At 30.8% G+C, this 15,445-nt stretch overlaps 1 protein-coding gene and 2 long non-coding RNA genes across 3 annotated transcripts in view; all 3 read right to left on the bottom strand.

Annotated features, from left to right (window-relative positions):
* Nucleotides 1–1,705: 1,705 nt before the first annotated feature.
* LOC134713926 (uncharacterized) lies at nt 1,706–6,660 on the bottom strand. Its single transcript, XR_010106428.1, has 3 exons — nt 6,630–6,660; nt 2,810–2,878; nt 1,706–2,420 (listed from the first exon to the last, which is right to left on the bottom strand). It is a non-coding gene; the product is annotated as an uncharacterized LOC134713926 (long non-coding RNA).
* Nucleotides 4,390–6,603, bottom strand: LOC134714333 (uncharacterized). Its single transcript, XM_063575571.1, has 5 exons — nt 6,593–6,603; nt 5,892–5,990; nt 5,526–5,621; nt 4,825–4,929; nt 4,390–4,504 (listed from the first exon to the last, which is right to left on the bottom strand). The coding sequence occupies exons 1-5, from the start codon at nt 6,601–6,603 to the stop codon at nt 4,390–4,392; spliced, it is 426 nt and encodes a 141-aa protein (XP_063431641.1).
* Nucleotides 6,661–15,248: 8,588 nt separating the features above from the next.
* Nucleotides 15,249–15,445, bottom strand: part of LOC134713927 (uncharacterized) — a 54,582-nt gene continuing 54,385 nt past the window's right edge. The window contains exon 3 of the long non-coding RNA XR_010106429.1: nt 15,249–15,330. This is a non-coding gene — a long non-coding RNA (uncharacterized LOC134713927). The remainder of the gene's footprint in view (nt 15,331–15,445) is intronic.

Genomic DNA, 15,445 nt, shown 5'->3' on the forward strand with positions numbered 1-15,445 from the left:
GCCTCCATTACAACCATTAACAAGAACAGGCTGATAAATCCCGTTTTATACAAGATCAGCCTTAATGGCAACCATTAACAAGAACAGGCTGATAAATCCATTTTATACAAGATCAGCCTCCATTACAACCATTAACAAGAACAGGCTGATAAATCCAATTTTATACAAGATCAGCCTTAATGGCAACCATTAACAAAGGAAGGGCTGATATGTACCCTATCTAAATAAAACTAATCAACATAGGTATAAGGCTGATAAAATACCTTTCTATACCGGATTAACATTTATTCAACCGTCAAAATGAGTAAATTTTAATTATTAAATTGTGCAATTTAGTAGACAAAAAAGCATTAAATTTTTAATGGAAAGATTATGACAATTACAAAACATATATTAGTATACAAAATACACAAATTATATAGTTTAAGCTGTATAGCTTATACACTTCAAAGCTTTAAACATATAGATTGTGAAAGAAGACAGCTATGTCTCCTTAAGTAAATTTGAATGACAGGAAAGTTCTAATATAAACAAGTTGGATAATGTTTATCGTGTGAAAGGAAGGAACAAAGTAGTGAATACTGATGGCAATACTATAATCTGAAGGTAAAATATAATGAATGTGGAATATGTAGTAATGTTTAATTTCCTTCACCAAACTTATTAGACTGAAACCAAATTATACAAGTTATGGAATGGCAGTAAAAAAAATCTGATAGTGTGTATGGGCAGCTGTAACTAATTTATGACAATTACAAAATACAAATAATCATTTATCAAATGAACACACAAATAATACAAATCAAATTAATGTTTTTGTACTAAACAACCAGCATGTATGTAAGGTCACTCCAAGGAAAGGCATGAGAACAGAAGGCATCACATTATCTACTTAAAAAGTGTAACTGGTTTAATTAATATGAATTGTTATTATGAAGAACAGGGAATCATCATTTAGGGTGAAAATAGAATTTGGAAAACCATAGAAGCAAGACAAAAACAAAACAAAAAATTATGAAGCTGTCTAAAATATTGAAGAACATAAGTGAATACCTAAAATATGTTACAGTAAATGTAAAAATTAAAGTCCATGAAAAGACAAAAATACCATTTTATGCTACAATTGAAAGTTTCATACTTCATATATAACAATAGTGTACAAGAGGTCATAATATACATACATACATAAATAGACAAAATATCTGTACAGTAATGACAATACAATTATGAAAAACATGTATATACAACAACAGGAAACAGGCTATTTATTATTTGAACTTGGAACTATTTTCAATTATGGAATTTGCTTGATTTCTTGTTATTGAATTTTTTGATAAATGACATGTTTTTTCTGTAATGAAATGTTCTGTGCTGCGCACAACACTTTCTATCAATACAAAGAAAATAGTATATTTTCAGTAGAATGCACTGTACCGTAACCAAAATACATTGTATGGAAAGTGTTAGTAATCGCTCAAACCCCAAAAAACATGGAATTTAATAAAAAAAAAATTAAACACAAGAAATTATGGAAATTCCATAATTAAAAATAATTCCAAGTTCAAATATGACTGTTAGGAGCTAACACACAATAAACCAATGCTATGCTAACCCATAGGTAACCTAATTAGATAGTTGACAACATTGATCACTCATACAATTGTATTGCACATATATAAGTACAATGTACCAATATTATATATTAAGAAAAAAAATTCTTTGAGGAAAAGAATAATTATGTATCTTAGTTGATGTATTTTTTAGATATAATAAAATTCTGATAAGAATAAAGAGTAGCCTAGTAATATATATATGTACTTTTGTTTCATCAGTTAACTGAATTAGCTTGTTTAAAGACTTCAATGAAAATAATATCAGTTTGGTTTTTTAACACGTAAGCTAACTGAAACCAAGTGAATTGAATTTTAAAGCAAACAGGAAGGCAATTTGAATAAGCATAATACATGACAAAAGTGTTAAGTATATTGCCAAAATCTATTGAAAAACTACACAAATGAAATATTTTTATATTCGGCTCAGGGGATATAAACTCTAAAGCCAGGAATGTCACAGTATATACCCTGTCTGAGACCTGAATAACATATAATACACTGTACATATTTGGGACAAAGTTTTTGTACATATTTTAAGTAAGCTCACAATATCCTAGAATTCCAAGTTTTATTGTGAACCCAATGAAAGTTTACCACAGAGTTAGTTCTAAAAAGTTTATTTCTGAATTCTTTTTTTACTACAGTTTCAAAGAATTGGCATGCATGTTTTATTTTTGTTGTTCATTTATGAACACATCACGACATCAACTTTTATCTTTACATTGATAGTTCACAAAAGTTTACTTTTTTAATTATTTTGAGAAGTTGTGATCTGCCTTTAACTTTCCAATCTGCAAGATTCCCATTCTGAAAAATAATATATGCTATCAAATAGAAATTAAGAAACATATTATTTTTGTGTCTATCTTTTCCTGAAAGACATCTATTTTCTACTTTTTTACTTATTGAGTATTTATTTCATTTGACCTTTTTACTTTGTAAAGTGATCCTATGAAGTTGTCGGTGTGAGCATAAGTAGTATTATTTCCTTTCATTTCATTTATATTGCATGTGTTTGCATGATAAATGCAGGATATTCAATTAAATTTATTGACGTCTTGGTGTAAATTAATGGCCATATGCTACTTGTATTTTTATTTTGTTGAAAAGTTGAAATTGTAGTAATTATAACTAGTACGTTCATGATGCACTTCGGTATGTAAGCAGTATGGATATATATATATTAAAAACAGTACCTTGAGTAAACATTCGGCATATCCAACTACAAACACGCCACAATCATTCCCATTTTGCTGCTTTTGAACCTATAAAAACAAACCTCTATTATGTAAAGAATTATGAACATAAATGGCCATTTTGCCAACATGTTAGTGTAACAAAATCTAAAAAAAAATGACATTCAAATTGGTTCAGAATATTTAGACAGAAATTTATAACCAGAATCGATATTTTGCTTAGTGCAACACTTTCTTTCAACTTTTCAGTTTTTTTTTGTAATACAATGATATAGCTGTAGAATTGTACAGAATTTTTATGGTTTACAGATTTTATAGTTGTGTATCTTGGAAAAGCACTTACATCCACTTTCTTTGATTTTTGGTAGATAGTTGTCTTATTGGCACGCATTCCACAACTCTTTATTTTTATATTGTTTGCAAAAGTGTAAATGACTAATCATTAAGGTAATAGCAAGTCTGTTGTCCCTTTAGGATGTACTTAGGTGAGGTTTTGGAATTGGTGACCAATGTTCAGACTCCTTGATGTTTTTCCATACAATAAAATGTTATATATTTTTCCCCATAACACCCATTTATTTTTTTCATATAAGACTTTATAACTCAAAGAAGGTCATATACCAATAATTTAGAAGATTCTTGATTTTCTTTGTTTTGTTTTGAGACCCAAATCATAAGAATGGAAATATAAGGTAAAAGTCTGAGTCAGCCTTTTCCTGTCATATTTTAAATCTCAAATATCTTGAAAAGGAACCAAAATCACATAAGTACATTTACAATACCTACTACTGCTCTCATGTTTTGCTTCAATAAAAAGTGGATAACTCAGGACAACAAATTTGCTATTACCCTTTATAACAAGTTAGCCAATAAGCGTATATGTAACTTTTTATTTCTTACTCTGTGATGTTTTATTGTGGGTATAATTTGTCAAAAGAATTTTGCTTTATATATACTACTAATTATCTAATTGCAGGAAATACATATAAAATAGACCAAACAAAACACTTTACCTTTGCATGACTTATTTTAACATCCTCAAAAGATTTGGCATACATTGCAGCAGCAAAGTATCTGCAAAACAGAACAGTATAATAAAAATTGATCTTGATTAACATAGATTTGGATATTGTTAATAGTTGATTTAGTGTTTATAACGAATTTGAATAGAATCACAGACTGGTACAAATCATAACTCTTCTCCGTAATTTTTCATTTAAGTAAAAAATTATTATATGAAAATTCATCTGTTTTCAAGATGTGAATTTTTGTGAAAGGATTTAATCTTGCCCGATTATCATTCTATTATCTAATCATAGGCAAACCAAATAATAATTGATATTCAAAATGCTTTTTTCGTTGCATTTGTAAATAAATATTTTAGATTGATACGTAAAATTATCAAATGTGTAATAGTTAGGATTGTGTTGTTTATGCATAGCGGTAGGTACATTTATGACAAGATGTTTATTCTATCTCTCCATGTTTCAAATTCATAAGAAGATTGCCTGATTTGTTTCTATTCAAATTGATTTATGAGATTCAAATTGGTATAAAACTTTTTCCTTAATGAAATTTTGTTATTTATTTTTACCTTCCAAGTGATTGTGCTGTTTTTTACAGCAACCTCCCATTGAACACATAATGGTTACAGTGAAAGTCTTTGGGCAAAAGGAATCCAGAATCCAGTGTGTACTGAAAAATCAATCATATAAGATAAACTTTTGGTATATATAACTTAACTAGATGAATACTTTAAAATTATCTGTCTGCCAAAATTTGAATTAATCAAATTCTAAAATTTTTGACCTTTTTAACTATTTTAATTTAAGCATCAATTGAAGAGTCTTGTTATTAAGAAATGTGCACTTGTCATTCAAATGATAAACCTGATCTATTTAGTGATATTTACTTTTACAATATCCATTCAAAAGTTTCAATGAATAATAAATTAAATAAGATAATACTTTTAAATATTGAGTTATGATATCAAGATGATACATCACTAAACTAACTTGTCACATATTGGGATCAGTATTAACCTCTTCTCTTCAAAAGCTATTCTTCTGCTATATGCATTCACAAGGTCTATATTGCAGGAATGTAGGATCAGCCTAGAACTGAAACATATTTATTAAATTATCCACATGACATTATTTAAAAATAAAAGAAGAATGTGTCCATGATGCCCTAGCTTGTAATTATCTCAAATTCAGAAATTTTCTATTTACATGGGAAAGATTTTACTTCTAAGAAAATTAAACAAAATATTTTTTTATTAAAAATTACATAGCGCCATGCAGTAAGATCACGTTTAGTTTCAGTGAAACAGTATACTTTGAGAGGCAATCTCCTGATTTTTATAATGGTTTGAAGACAAGGTAACATTAGCAAAAATCAAGAGTTCTAAGTGAAGCAAAATGTCTTATTAATTTATTTTGACAATCAAATGATAAAATTTGAGCATCAATGTAGAACTTAAGAATTGTCTTCAATTACTTTAGTATTCAATTCATAGACATTGAATTGTTGATTCAGTTTGGTTGATCTGGACAAGAAGTTTACATTAAAAAAGATTGTCACCCTTTCAGCCATATGATAGAGTAAATGATTACTCTGTTATTAGCTAATCAAGATATGGCATTTTAATGTGAAGTTTGATAATTTGTTTCCATATATTTTTAAATGCATTGCTTGTGATAAATTTAAGTATTACCCATCATCAGGACAATTTTCTTTGGCTAACAGCTTCCTGCTGAAGACTGGATCAAATGTGTAAATCTCTTCTGTTGCATACGTCTCTTGATGATGTCTTTAGAATACATTATCAATAAATATGTGTTAAAGCATATCAATTGTATATTTTGAAAAACGACTGTATTTTAATTTTTACAAGCGTATATAATATTTAATTATCAAAACCAACTTTAAGTGTAAAGTAATCTTCCTTGTCCAAATTTTTTTAACACAATTTATTGCTATTTATTCCAGTTACATATACTATTGAATAATGCTGATAACAAAATCCTTTCCTAATGCTGAATGCTGCGTATAAGCAGTACAAGTTGTGTACAGTAATCACCTTATTGCAACATAAACAAGGCTGTCATCCAACCAATGACCTTTTGACAGTCTGTTTAAGTCACCCTGCCAGATTTCATGTCCATATTGCCAAAAAATTCTGTTCCAATAAAATATAAAAATGACATTGTTGTTATAATAACTGTATGGTTTAAGTGTTTATGACTTTTATATGCACAAGATTGAAAATTTCTTTCATTTGAGAATGAGGTAATATTACAATATCTTATACATTTGTACTCACTTTTAGCTCAGATTATAATGAAATTGCATATCACAGCTTTGTGACGAACACCCAGCCTTAATTACTTTTATTATGGCATAACAACCACGTTACAATTTTTGAACTGACGTTTATTAGTTTGACCCTAACTTATCAAGTCAACAAAAAGAAAAAAAGAAAAAAAGAAAAAAAGCACTTAAAAACAATCAATTATCCGGTTATCTGTATATTGAGACAGATTGAGGTTGTAAAATATCAGTTTCTAGTCACAAAATGAAGGCTTTCTGATCTTTTTCACTAAGATCACTCAACAAAAAAGCTTCATATTGTGACTGTCAGCTGATATTTTACAATAGCAATATGCAGACAACCTGCTCATTAATAGGTGATGGAAAATACATTTAATAGCAATTAAACTATTGATATATTATAAAATGCAGGTATTATATTTATACACCAATGGATTTTTTGTGGTATACATGGTACACATCATAACTTTATTTTTTGAATTCTTACACTGAATCTGATTCCATTCTTGGTAAGCATCTGAAATATATAGAAAATGAGTGTTACAGTTTTAAATTTGCATTCTCGATTGAATCATATTAAATGAAGTATTCTACTATGCAAAAATTGAAGTCCGCTATAACAGACCCGAAATAAATCAATAAAACAAATGACCTTAGTTAGGCATTTAAAAAGAGTCATCTAAAAATAAGGAAAAAATATATTAAACAGTAAAACTGGCAATCACTAAATTAATTCCAGACTCCTGGCATCAGATGGGCATTTATATATATATTTACCTTCCTAAAAGATGCAATAAATTTACCACAGGAGCCATTCATAGTCTTTTAAATATGATTGATTGATTGATTTCAACTGACAGGATGGTTGTTTTTATTTTATTTGAAGTAAGTACTTCACAGCCTAATAAAGATTCAATAAATAAAAAGATGCATATTAAGTACCCTTTATTATCCTCTTCCAATGCCTGGTAATTGTCTAGGATTTTGGAACGGGTACTTGAGCCATCAGCTGTAGAATATAAATAAACAAGTTGTTTATCAATCTGACAGATAATCATTTCGTGTAAAATGTAGACAAAATAAAGAAAAGTCTAAAGCACTGTTAATATGGAGAAATACTTGTCTTCTAATGAAAGCCTAGGAATCAACCTTCTACAAGAACCATTTAAACTCTAATAAATAAAGATAAAAGAAATGCCATAAATATTAACAAGTGAAATAGTACAAGAGTTGTCTCCCATTGGAATTGAACCAACTTACAATAAATGTATTCTCCTTCAGATGAAGACTTTTTTTGTACCTGTTAGTGGTTAGTTAAAAGTCATATTTCCATCACCAAAGGATTAAATAAAATAAAGGAAAATGTTAATAAGTAAAATAATACAAGAGTTGTCTCCCATTGGAATTGAACCAACCTACAATACATGTATTCTCCTGCAGATGAAGACTTTTTTTGTACCTGTTAGTGGTTAGTTAAAAGTCATATTTCCATCACCATAGGATTAAATAAGATAGAGGAAAATGTTAATAAGTAAAATAGTACAAGAGTTGTCTCCCATTGGAATTGAACCAACCTACATGCTGTAGCATATTGATTTCTTTAAATCTAATATAGGTGATCACGGGGTGGGGCGGTAGAGGTGAGGAGGCGGAATTTTTTTTGGCGAGAATTTGCCCCAAAGTGGGTCAACAGGTGCAAAAAGCGTCAATTTTGCCGATTTTTCACCCCTTCTCTTGACCCAGAAGAGCCAGGGTTGCTGGTTAAGGTATCCAGCTGTAGCCTGCGTGTAGAGTGGACCCTAGTGAACAAATTGACCCCAACAGTTGTTAGGTTGGAGTGAATCTGATCTTGATTCATCAGTCTACAGAAGTTCATTTGGATCCAAAATACCGAATTTCAAGTTTTTTGCCGATTTTTGACTTTGAATGGACCCAAAACCGGAAGTAGTTGTTTCCTATGCGTTTTTCAATAATAATAATGATCAGTAGTTATATGGCTGTGGGTTTGCACTATCTTTGCCAGTTTTATGCCTCTGAACTTCTTGTGTAAGATACAGATGTGAAGCCTACCCCTCCAGAAAACCGAGTTTTAGCCAATTTCAATTTTCCAAGTCCGTATTTGTGCTCAAAATGCTACTTATACATGAAAAACGTGAATATGGATAGCCTCAGGTTGACGGAACATGCATAACTTTTAAAATAAGCATCATAAAGTGGACTTCTAAAAGTATGGAACGCCATTGGAGCCAAATAACGGTTATTAGGGTCCGCCCGTCAAAAGACGGGTACCGCATGGTAAGGGTTAACAAACTTTAAAAAAATAAAATATTTTTTTAAGCGTTTTTGAACTAATCCTTGTATCTGGAGGCCTTACTGACCCGTTCTGACCCATAATAAGAAGAAAAAACATCCAAATTTGAGCTAAAACTAAAAAAAAAATGGTTTCTTTTACCAAGGTCCTTAACCCTTACCATGCGGAATTGTTTTTAGAAAATGTCTAATTTTCGTTTATTTGCAAAAATATGCAAATTATATGCAAATGAGCTCAGCCCTGTTGCTGTAGCATATTGATTTCTTTAAATCTAATATAGGTGATCACGGGGGTGGGGTGGTAGGGGTGAGGAGGCGGAATTTTTTTTGGCGAGAATTTGCCCCAAAGTGGGTCAACAGGTGCAAAAAGCGTCAATTTTGCCGATTTATCACCCCTTCTCTTGACCCAGAAGAGCCAGGGTTGCTGGTTAAGGTATCCAGCTGTAGCCTGCGTGTAGAGTGGACCCTAGTGAACAAATTGACCCCAACAGTTGTTAGGTCGGAGTGAATCTGATCTTGATTCATCAGTCTACAGAAGTTCATTTGGATCCAAAATACCGAATTTCAAGTTTTTTGCCGATTTTTGACTTTGAATGGACCCAAAACCGGAAGTAGTTGTTTCCTATGCGTTTTTCAATAATAATAATGATCAGTAGTTATATGGCTGTGGGTTTGCACTATCTTTGCCAGTTTTATGCCTCTGAACTTCTTGTGTAAGATACAGATGTGAAGCCTACCCCTCCAGAAAACCGAGTTTTAGCCAATTTCAATTTTCCAAGTCCATATTTGTGCTCAAAATGCTACTTATACATGAAAAACGTGAATATGGATAGCCTCAGGTTGACGGAACATGCATAACTTTTAAAATAAGCATCATAAAGTGGACTTCTAAAAGTATGGAACCCCATTGGAGCCAAATAACGGTTATTAGGGTCCGCCCGTCAAAAGACGGGTACCGCATGGTAAGGGTTAACAAACTTTAAAAAAATAAAATATTTTTTTAAGCGTTTTTGAACTAATCCTTGTATCTGGAGGCCTTACTGACCCGTTCTGACCCATAATAAGAAGAAAAAACATCCAAATTTGAGCTAAAACTAAAAAAAAATGGTTTCTTTTACCAAGGTCCTTAACCCTTACCATGCGGAATTGTTTTTAGACAATGTCTAATTTTCGTTTATTTGCAAAAATATGCAAATTATATGCAAATGAGCTCAGCCCTGTTGCTGTAGCATATTGATTTCTTTAAATCTAATATAGGTGATCACGGGGGTGGGGTGGTAGGGGTGAGGAGGCGAAATTTTTTTTGGCGAGAATTTGCCCCAAAGTGGGTCAACAGGTGCAAAAAGCGTCAATTTTGCCGATTTTTCACCCCTTCTCTTGACCCAGAAGAGCCAGGGTTGCTGGTTAAGGTATCCAGCTGTAGCCTGCGTGTAGAGTGGACCCTAGTGAACAAATTGACCCCAACAGTTGTTAGGTCGGAGTGAATCTGATCTTGATTCATCAGTCTACAGAAGTTCATTTGGATCCAAAATACCGAATTTCAAGTTTTTTGCCGATTTTTGACTTTGAATGGACCCAAAACCGGAAGTAGTTGTTTCCTATGCGTTTTTCAATAATAATAATGATCAGTAGTTATATGGCTGTGGGTTTGCACTATCTTTGCCAGTTTTATGCCTCTGAACTTCTTGTGTAAGATACAGATGTGAAGCCTACCCCTCCAGAAAACCGAGTTTTAGCCAATTTCAATTTTCCAAGTCCGTATTTGTGCTCAAAATGCTACTTATACATGAAAAACGTGAATATGGATAGCCTCAGGTTGACGGAACATGCATAACTTTTAAAATAAGCATCATAAAGTGGACTTCTAAAAGTATGGAACGCCATTGGAGCCAAATAACGGTTATTAGGGTCCGCCCGTCAAAAGACGGGTACCGCATGGTAAGGGTTAAGGTTGTAAATAAATTGCATTATTGGTGTGTAAACAAACAGATTTCAACTAGACAGTTACTTCCCCTTATTTGTCACCATTCAAAATTATTCCTTTTATTTACGTTTTATGGGTGAAAAAGATTAAATCATAAAAATATAAAATTTAAATACATATTGAAAAATAACTTTTCATTATTTTTAGACCTTTATACAATTTTGAAAAAAAAATTGTAAATTATATTTGACATTTATACTTCCTTTAACTGTATTTTATCATAGCTTTCTTATCATGTAATTGCCGACCGTGCGAGGGCTGAAAGGCCAGTCAAGGTCGTTAAACACTTCCATATATATAATTTAGAAGGCTGCATAGTCAGTGTCTCAAACATTTAAATATCACATCTTAAAAGTAAATTCTATGTATACAAATCCTTGTTAATTATAACAAAAAGTAAAGAATGTAAGACTGTGTTACACAAATTTAAAAAAAAATAATTTAAAAGTGCAATGAAATAATAATTACAATGTAATAGGATTTGAAATGAATTAACCAAGTGAACATGCATTGATGTTTTGGTATCTTTGATATACATTATAAGAAAATGTACCATAAATACTGAAATTTAGCTCGAAAAAGTTCGTACGTGTTATGACCTCAGATTTGATTCTTCAATGCAGGTCATGACCTGCATTTTCATCATCACAGGTTGACAGGTATGCATCAATTCATGTTGGCCCCAGGTGACTTTTAAAATGTAGATATCATTGAAAAAGCCCCAAATTATCTCCCTTTGGTGCAAAATTGCCATTTTTTGCATTAAAATTGAAATATCTTTTTTAACTCATCAGTGACCTATATTTTTTATTGTTGTTTTCAAATTAGCTGTACATAAAGTAAATAATTGTAAAATCAAAGCGATTTCTGTAATTTAGTTCTTTTTTTATTTTGCTATTTCTGCTATTAGTTCAACAGAAAAAAGGACCTTAACAAAAAATGCATGCTTCTTTTGAAGGCAAATTGTGAGTGAAAATGAATGGTGGCCCCATATGCCATTTTTTTTAATTTCATTTTGCTATTAAGTATACGATAAAGTTCATTTATAGAAAAATATAGAGAAATCTAGGGTTTAAATTTTCAGGAAGTTAATTAAGTAATAATGTATGCAATTTCAATATAAAGAATAAAATGACCCTTGAATCTTCTCATATAAAATGGTCATAAAAAATAATGTAGTGACTAAGGTACTGGAATCATAGCCTAGAGAAGGAGTGATGAGAGATTAAAACTATTCTACAATTATGTATGCACGTCCAATATACAAAGAGAAGATACATAAAATTGAGAATGGAAATAGGGAATGTGTCAAAGAGACAACAACCCGACCAAATAAAAAAACAACAGCAGAAGGTCACCAACAGGTCTTCAATGTAGCGAGAAATTCCCGCACCCGGAGGCGTCCTTCAGCCAACAACTGTTTTTAGAATAAATGTGTTTAGTTCCGACGCAAAGACCTTATCAGTGACTCAATACTAACACCAAAATATGCAATCTTTAATGACTTGACAACAGTATCTTAATTATATTCCTTCTTAAAGGGAAACTTCGCAAAAAAATCAAAAATTGATATTATGTCCATTCTGTATAAAAATGCTCAAATTTATAAATATTAAAGTTTTATTCCGCTAGATAAGAGATCAACATCGATTTTAAATTTTGAGTATCAGTTCTCTGCCTTCCGCCATTTTGTTATCTTGTCCAAATAAAAATCACGATATGTCTATAAACCACAAAGAAACAAAACTACAGTAACCGATGTAGTCTTAATTACGTGTCGATATCTTGTCAATCGTACGGTTGTTTTATCTGACTAACTAACTTGATACGGAAAATGTTCCTATTTTTTTAATAACCATATAGTCTGTTATTTTTAAACTGTTAATATTGGAATTAGTTAAAAAGTCAAAGTTCAAATCATAAATAATTGTTCCGTGAAAATTGTTTTCGAAAATCTAATTCGTTCATAATTTTTCAAGTAATATACTTTATTCAAATAAATTAGGATCTTCACTCCACTGATCACCCGCATGGCTTAAGGTATTACTCGCAAAGGTATTGTGAGGGGTGTAAGGTGACACGTCCAGGTATTCAAGCGATTTCCTGTCGGGCTTGCAAGTTCATGCATCGTTTCACTTCTGTAGGTATTGATCAGTGTACACGGCCGATAACTTATAACTTTCCATTTTGAACTATCAGGTGCATGTATAATATACATCTCTGTCTTGCCTGTCCGAAAGTGATATAATATACTAGTCATTACTTAACTCATACGCTTGTTTCTAAATAAAATTTCGAGTGTAAAGAATATTATTTATAAAAAAAAAAATGATACAAAAAAAATTAAAAAAATTGAAGATATACAAATATACGTATTTTTTCCAAGGGTTAATTTGGGAAAATCAGAGACATATAATTGTATTATATGTCTCTGGGAAAATGTAATATTTACTCGTTGTCAATAGTAAAGGACATAGTTGTTTCTAGAAATGTTGATAAAAAAAATGTGCGCATTTGTCGACGATTCGTTTATACGCCCGGATAGAAAGTTACGGAACTACAGCGCAATTTAAAATATATACATGTATACATTGAACATAAGAAAGAAACATACATTTTGTGTAAATTGGGGTAAAAGTTTTGTAAATAGACTAGTCCACGTATACCAACAGTATGTAATCATACAATTCGATAGACTATTGTATACCAAAAGAAGAAGAAGAAGAGGACCAATTTGATTTAAATGCAGGTCGATCTATAACTTGCTTTGGTTCATCGAAGTTATGAACATAGTAAAATCACAGATTTATATATCAATTAGATTGTTCTCGAATAAAGAAAGAAATTCGTCATCACCACAATTGTTCCGACATATGCAACTGGACGTACACTAATAATCCCCGAGGGATGTGAATATTTTCTAGGAAAGCTATTGAGTATTAAAGTTTCAAATCATTTCCTGGATTTATTTTCTTTCTCGATATTCAATGACAGCAAATTTAAAGAATAAACTGCTTGTCAGATATTTGTCCGCTTTAGGGGTATTCTTGCCAGTTGAACAGACTTATAATTACATTCAAAAATAGGGAAAGATGACATTAAATTCGTTGTCTTTTGTTTTTAAACATCTTTGGTCAAATAGTTATTAAGTATTATACGTTGTGAGATGAAGACTATTTTAATAAGGAAGTCCCAGATTATGATTAAATTTGGTTAACGTTTTTCACACTTGATAAAGAATATCTATTTGTAATTTTTCGATTCCATTCCAAGAAGACCTTAAATTTGCTGTCAATTTTTTAAAACTTCTCAAGTAGAAAAATATTTTTTCTTTATTCGTTCATATTATATTCCGCTTCGGTAGAGTTATCTTCAGTGAGTTCCAGTTATTTATTTATACGTGGCTTTTAAAAATTATAAATCTAAGTGTTCTCATTCATTTATTTGCCTAATAAAGACAATTAAAAATACTTTGGTAAAGCTATTTATAATTTCTAATTTCTCCTTTTTATTAGACATCAATCAAGGACAAAAGGTGTAAATCATTTCAATCGGACATATGATTTAAGTTTCCCGTCTTTAACCGAAAATTGTGTATTTCTTAGTAAATTAACTTATTTGAATTCAAATAAATACTAGCACCAAACATAATTAAATAATTCCACGGCGATCAATTTTTATTTGTCACCAACTTGAATATATATTTTAAATATGTGTATTGAATGCTCCCTTGTCTTATAATTCACTGATCCGAATAGACAGTCACACCTGGCAAGGTGTGCCCGAGAGGCGTGGTTAAATACCGAAGTGTAAATAACAATTTACCTTTCAACAAGCCATCTACGAGTATTGCTACAGAACCTTGAATACACACATCGTATCAACCAAGTCATAGCAGAGATAGTAAAAGGTCAATAAGAGTACACCAACATATTGTCTTTACAGATTATTGTACTTTACTTTGTTCACCTTATCAGTCCGAAAATATATTAATTAAAAATAAATTTATAACTTTTTGTGTTGTCTACAAAAATAATTCGAATATATACGTTTAACATAGAAAATTTATCTCATGAATATGTACAATTGAACGTCTGTGCGTTTTATCTTCTTATTATCGGATGGTTATTTAGATAAAGCATAAGTCATCGGCGCGCTTACGATTACGTTAAAATATGATTAAAAACCAAGACTTTTAATGATTGTATTTTAAATCCTGGCATGCAAAAACCAGGAGAAAACGTCACGACCTACAGGAAGTAGTTAATATTTTTTCATTAAATATTGAATTTCTCCTTTATTACTGCACATATAGCGATAAAACTTTGTGAATATATATATTATGTCATAATGAACATATTTAAACCATAAGTAAAAAATCGTGAATTTTCCCTTTAATAAGTCTATTCAAAGGTTTTGTATGTATCAATTTAAAGTTCTAAGCAGATGTTTATATTTTGTCATGCAAGAAGAGAGGAAAGCATATACATTGTACTACGAATATCTTCTTACCTATTCATTTCTGTAAATAACAATAAGAAAAACTCAAAAAGACTGTTAAAAGTATCATAGAGCAATACTTTACACTGGTTTGTTGATGCTATCTTGCTGAATTTTTTTTTTACATTCTAGAGGGAAGAAGTTTTCAATATATATACATGTACAATAATACAGTTTCATATGACAAATGGTAATGTATCCTAAAACTATTCATGAACCTTTACTCTGTCACAGTTATGAAGATTATGTCATGGAGTCTGTTGGTGCATCTGAAATTCAGACTATTATAAACCAATTATAATTGTTCTTTACCTTACACTATCAAAATATCAAATACCTTTAAAATGTCATATGTCTCTGGTACATTTATTGGGATGAATCCTGCTTGTACTCCCTGGAAGAAATAGGATTAAAGGTGTAATGGTGTTTTGTTATAATTGAGCAATTTTACATGAAATTGATTAAATATACCTACCATGAAATTACATTTATTATATGGAATATGGTTG

The sequence above is a fragment of the Mytilus trossulus genome, chromosome 4 (assembly GCF_036588685.1).
Source record: "Mytilus trossulus isolate FHL-02 chromosome 4, PNRI_Mtr1.1.1.hap1, whole genome shotgun sequence".
In the NCBI taxonomy this organism is placed as follows: Eukaryota; Metazoa; Mollusca; class Bivalvia; order Mytilida; family Mytilidae; genus Mytilus; species Mytilus trossulus.

What these genes read in the sequence shown, in the direction of transcription:
- LOC134714333 (XM_063575571.1), bottom strand. An exon ending in CTTGTTTATGTTGCAATAAG is followed by an intron (nt 5,622 to 5,891) that starts GTGATTACTGTA and finishes TGTATTCTAAAG; the next exon opens with ACATCATCAAGAGACGTATG. An exon ending in GAAAATTGTCCTGATGATGG is followed by an intron (nt 4,930 to 5,525) that starts GTAATACTTAAA and finishes AATATGTTTCAG; the next exon opens with TTCTAGGCTGATCCTACATT.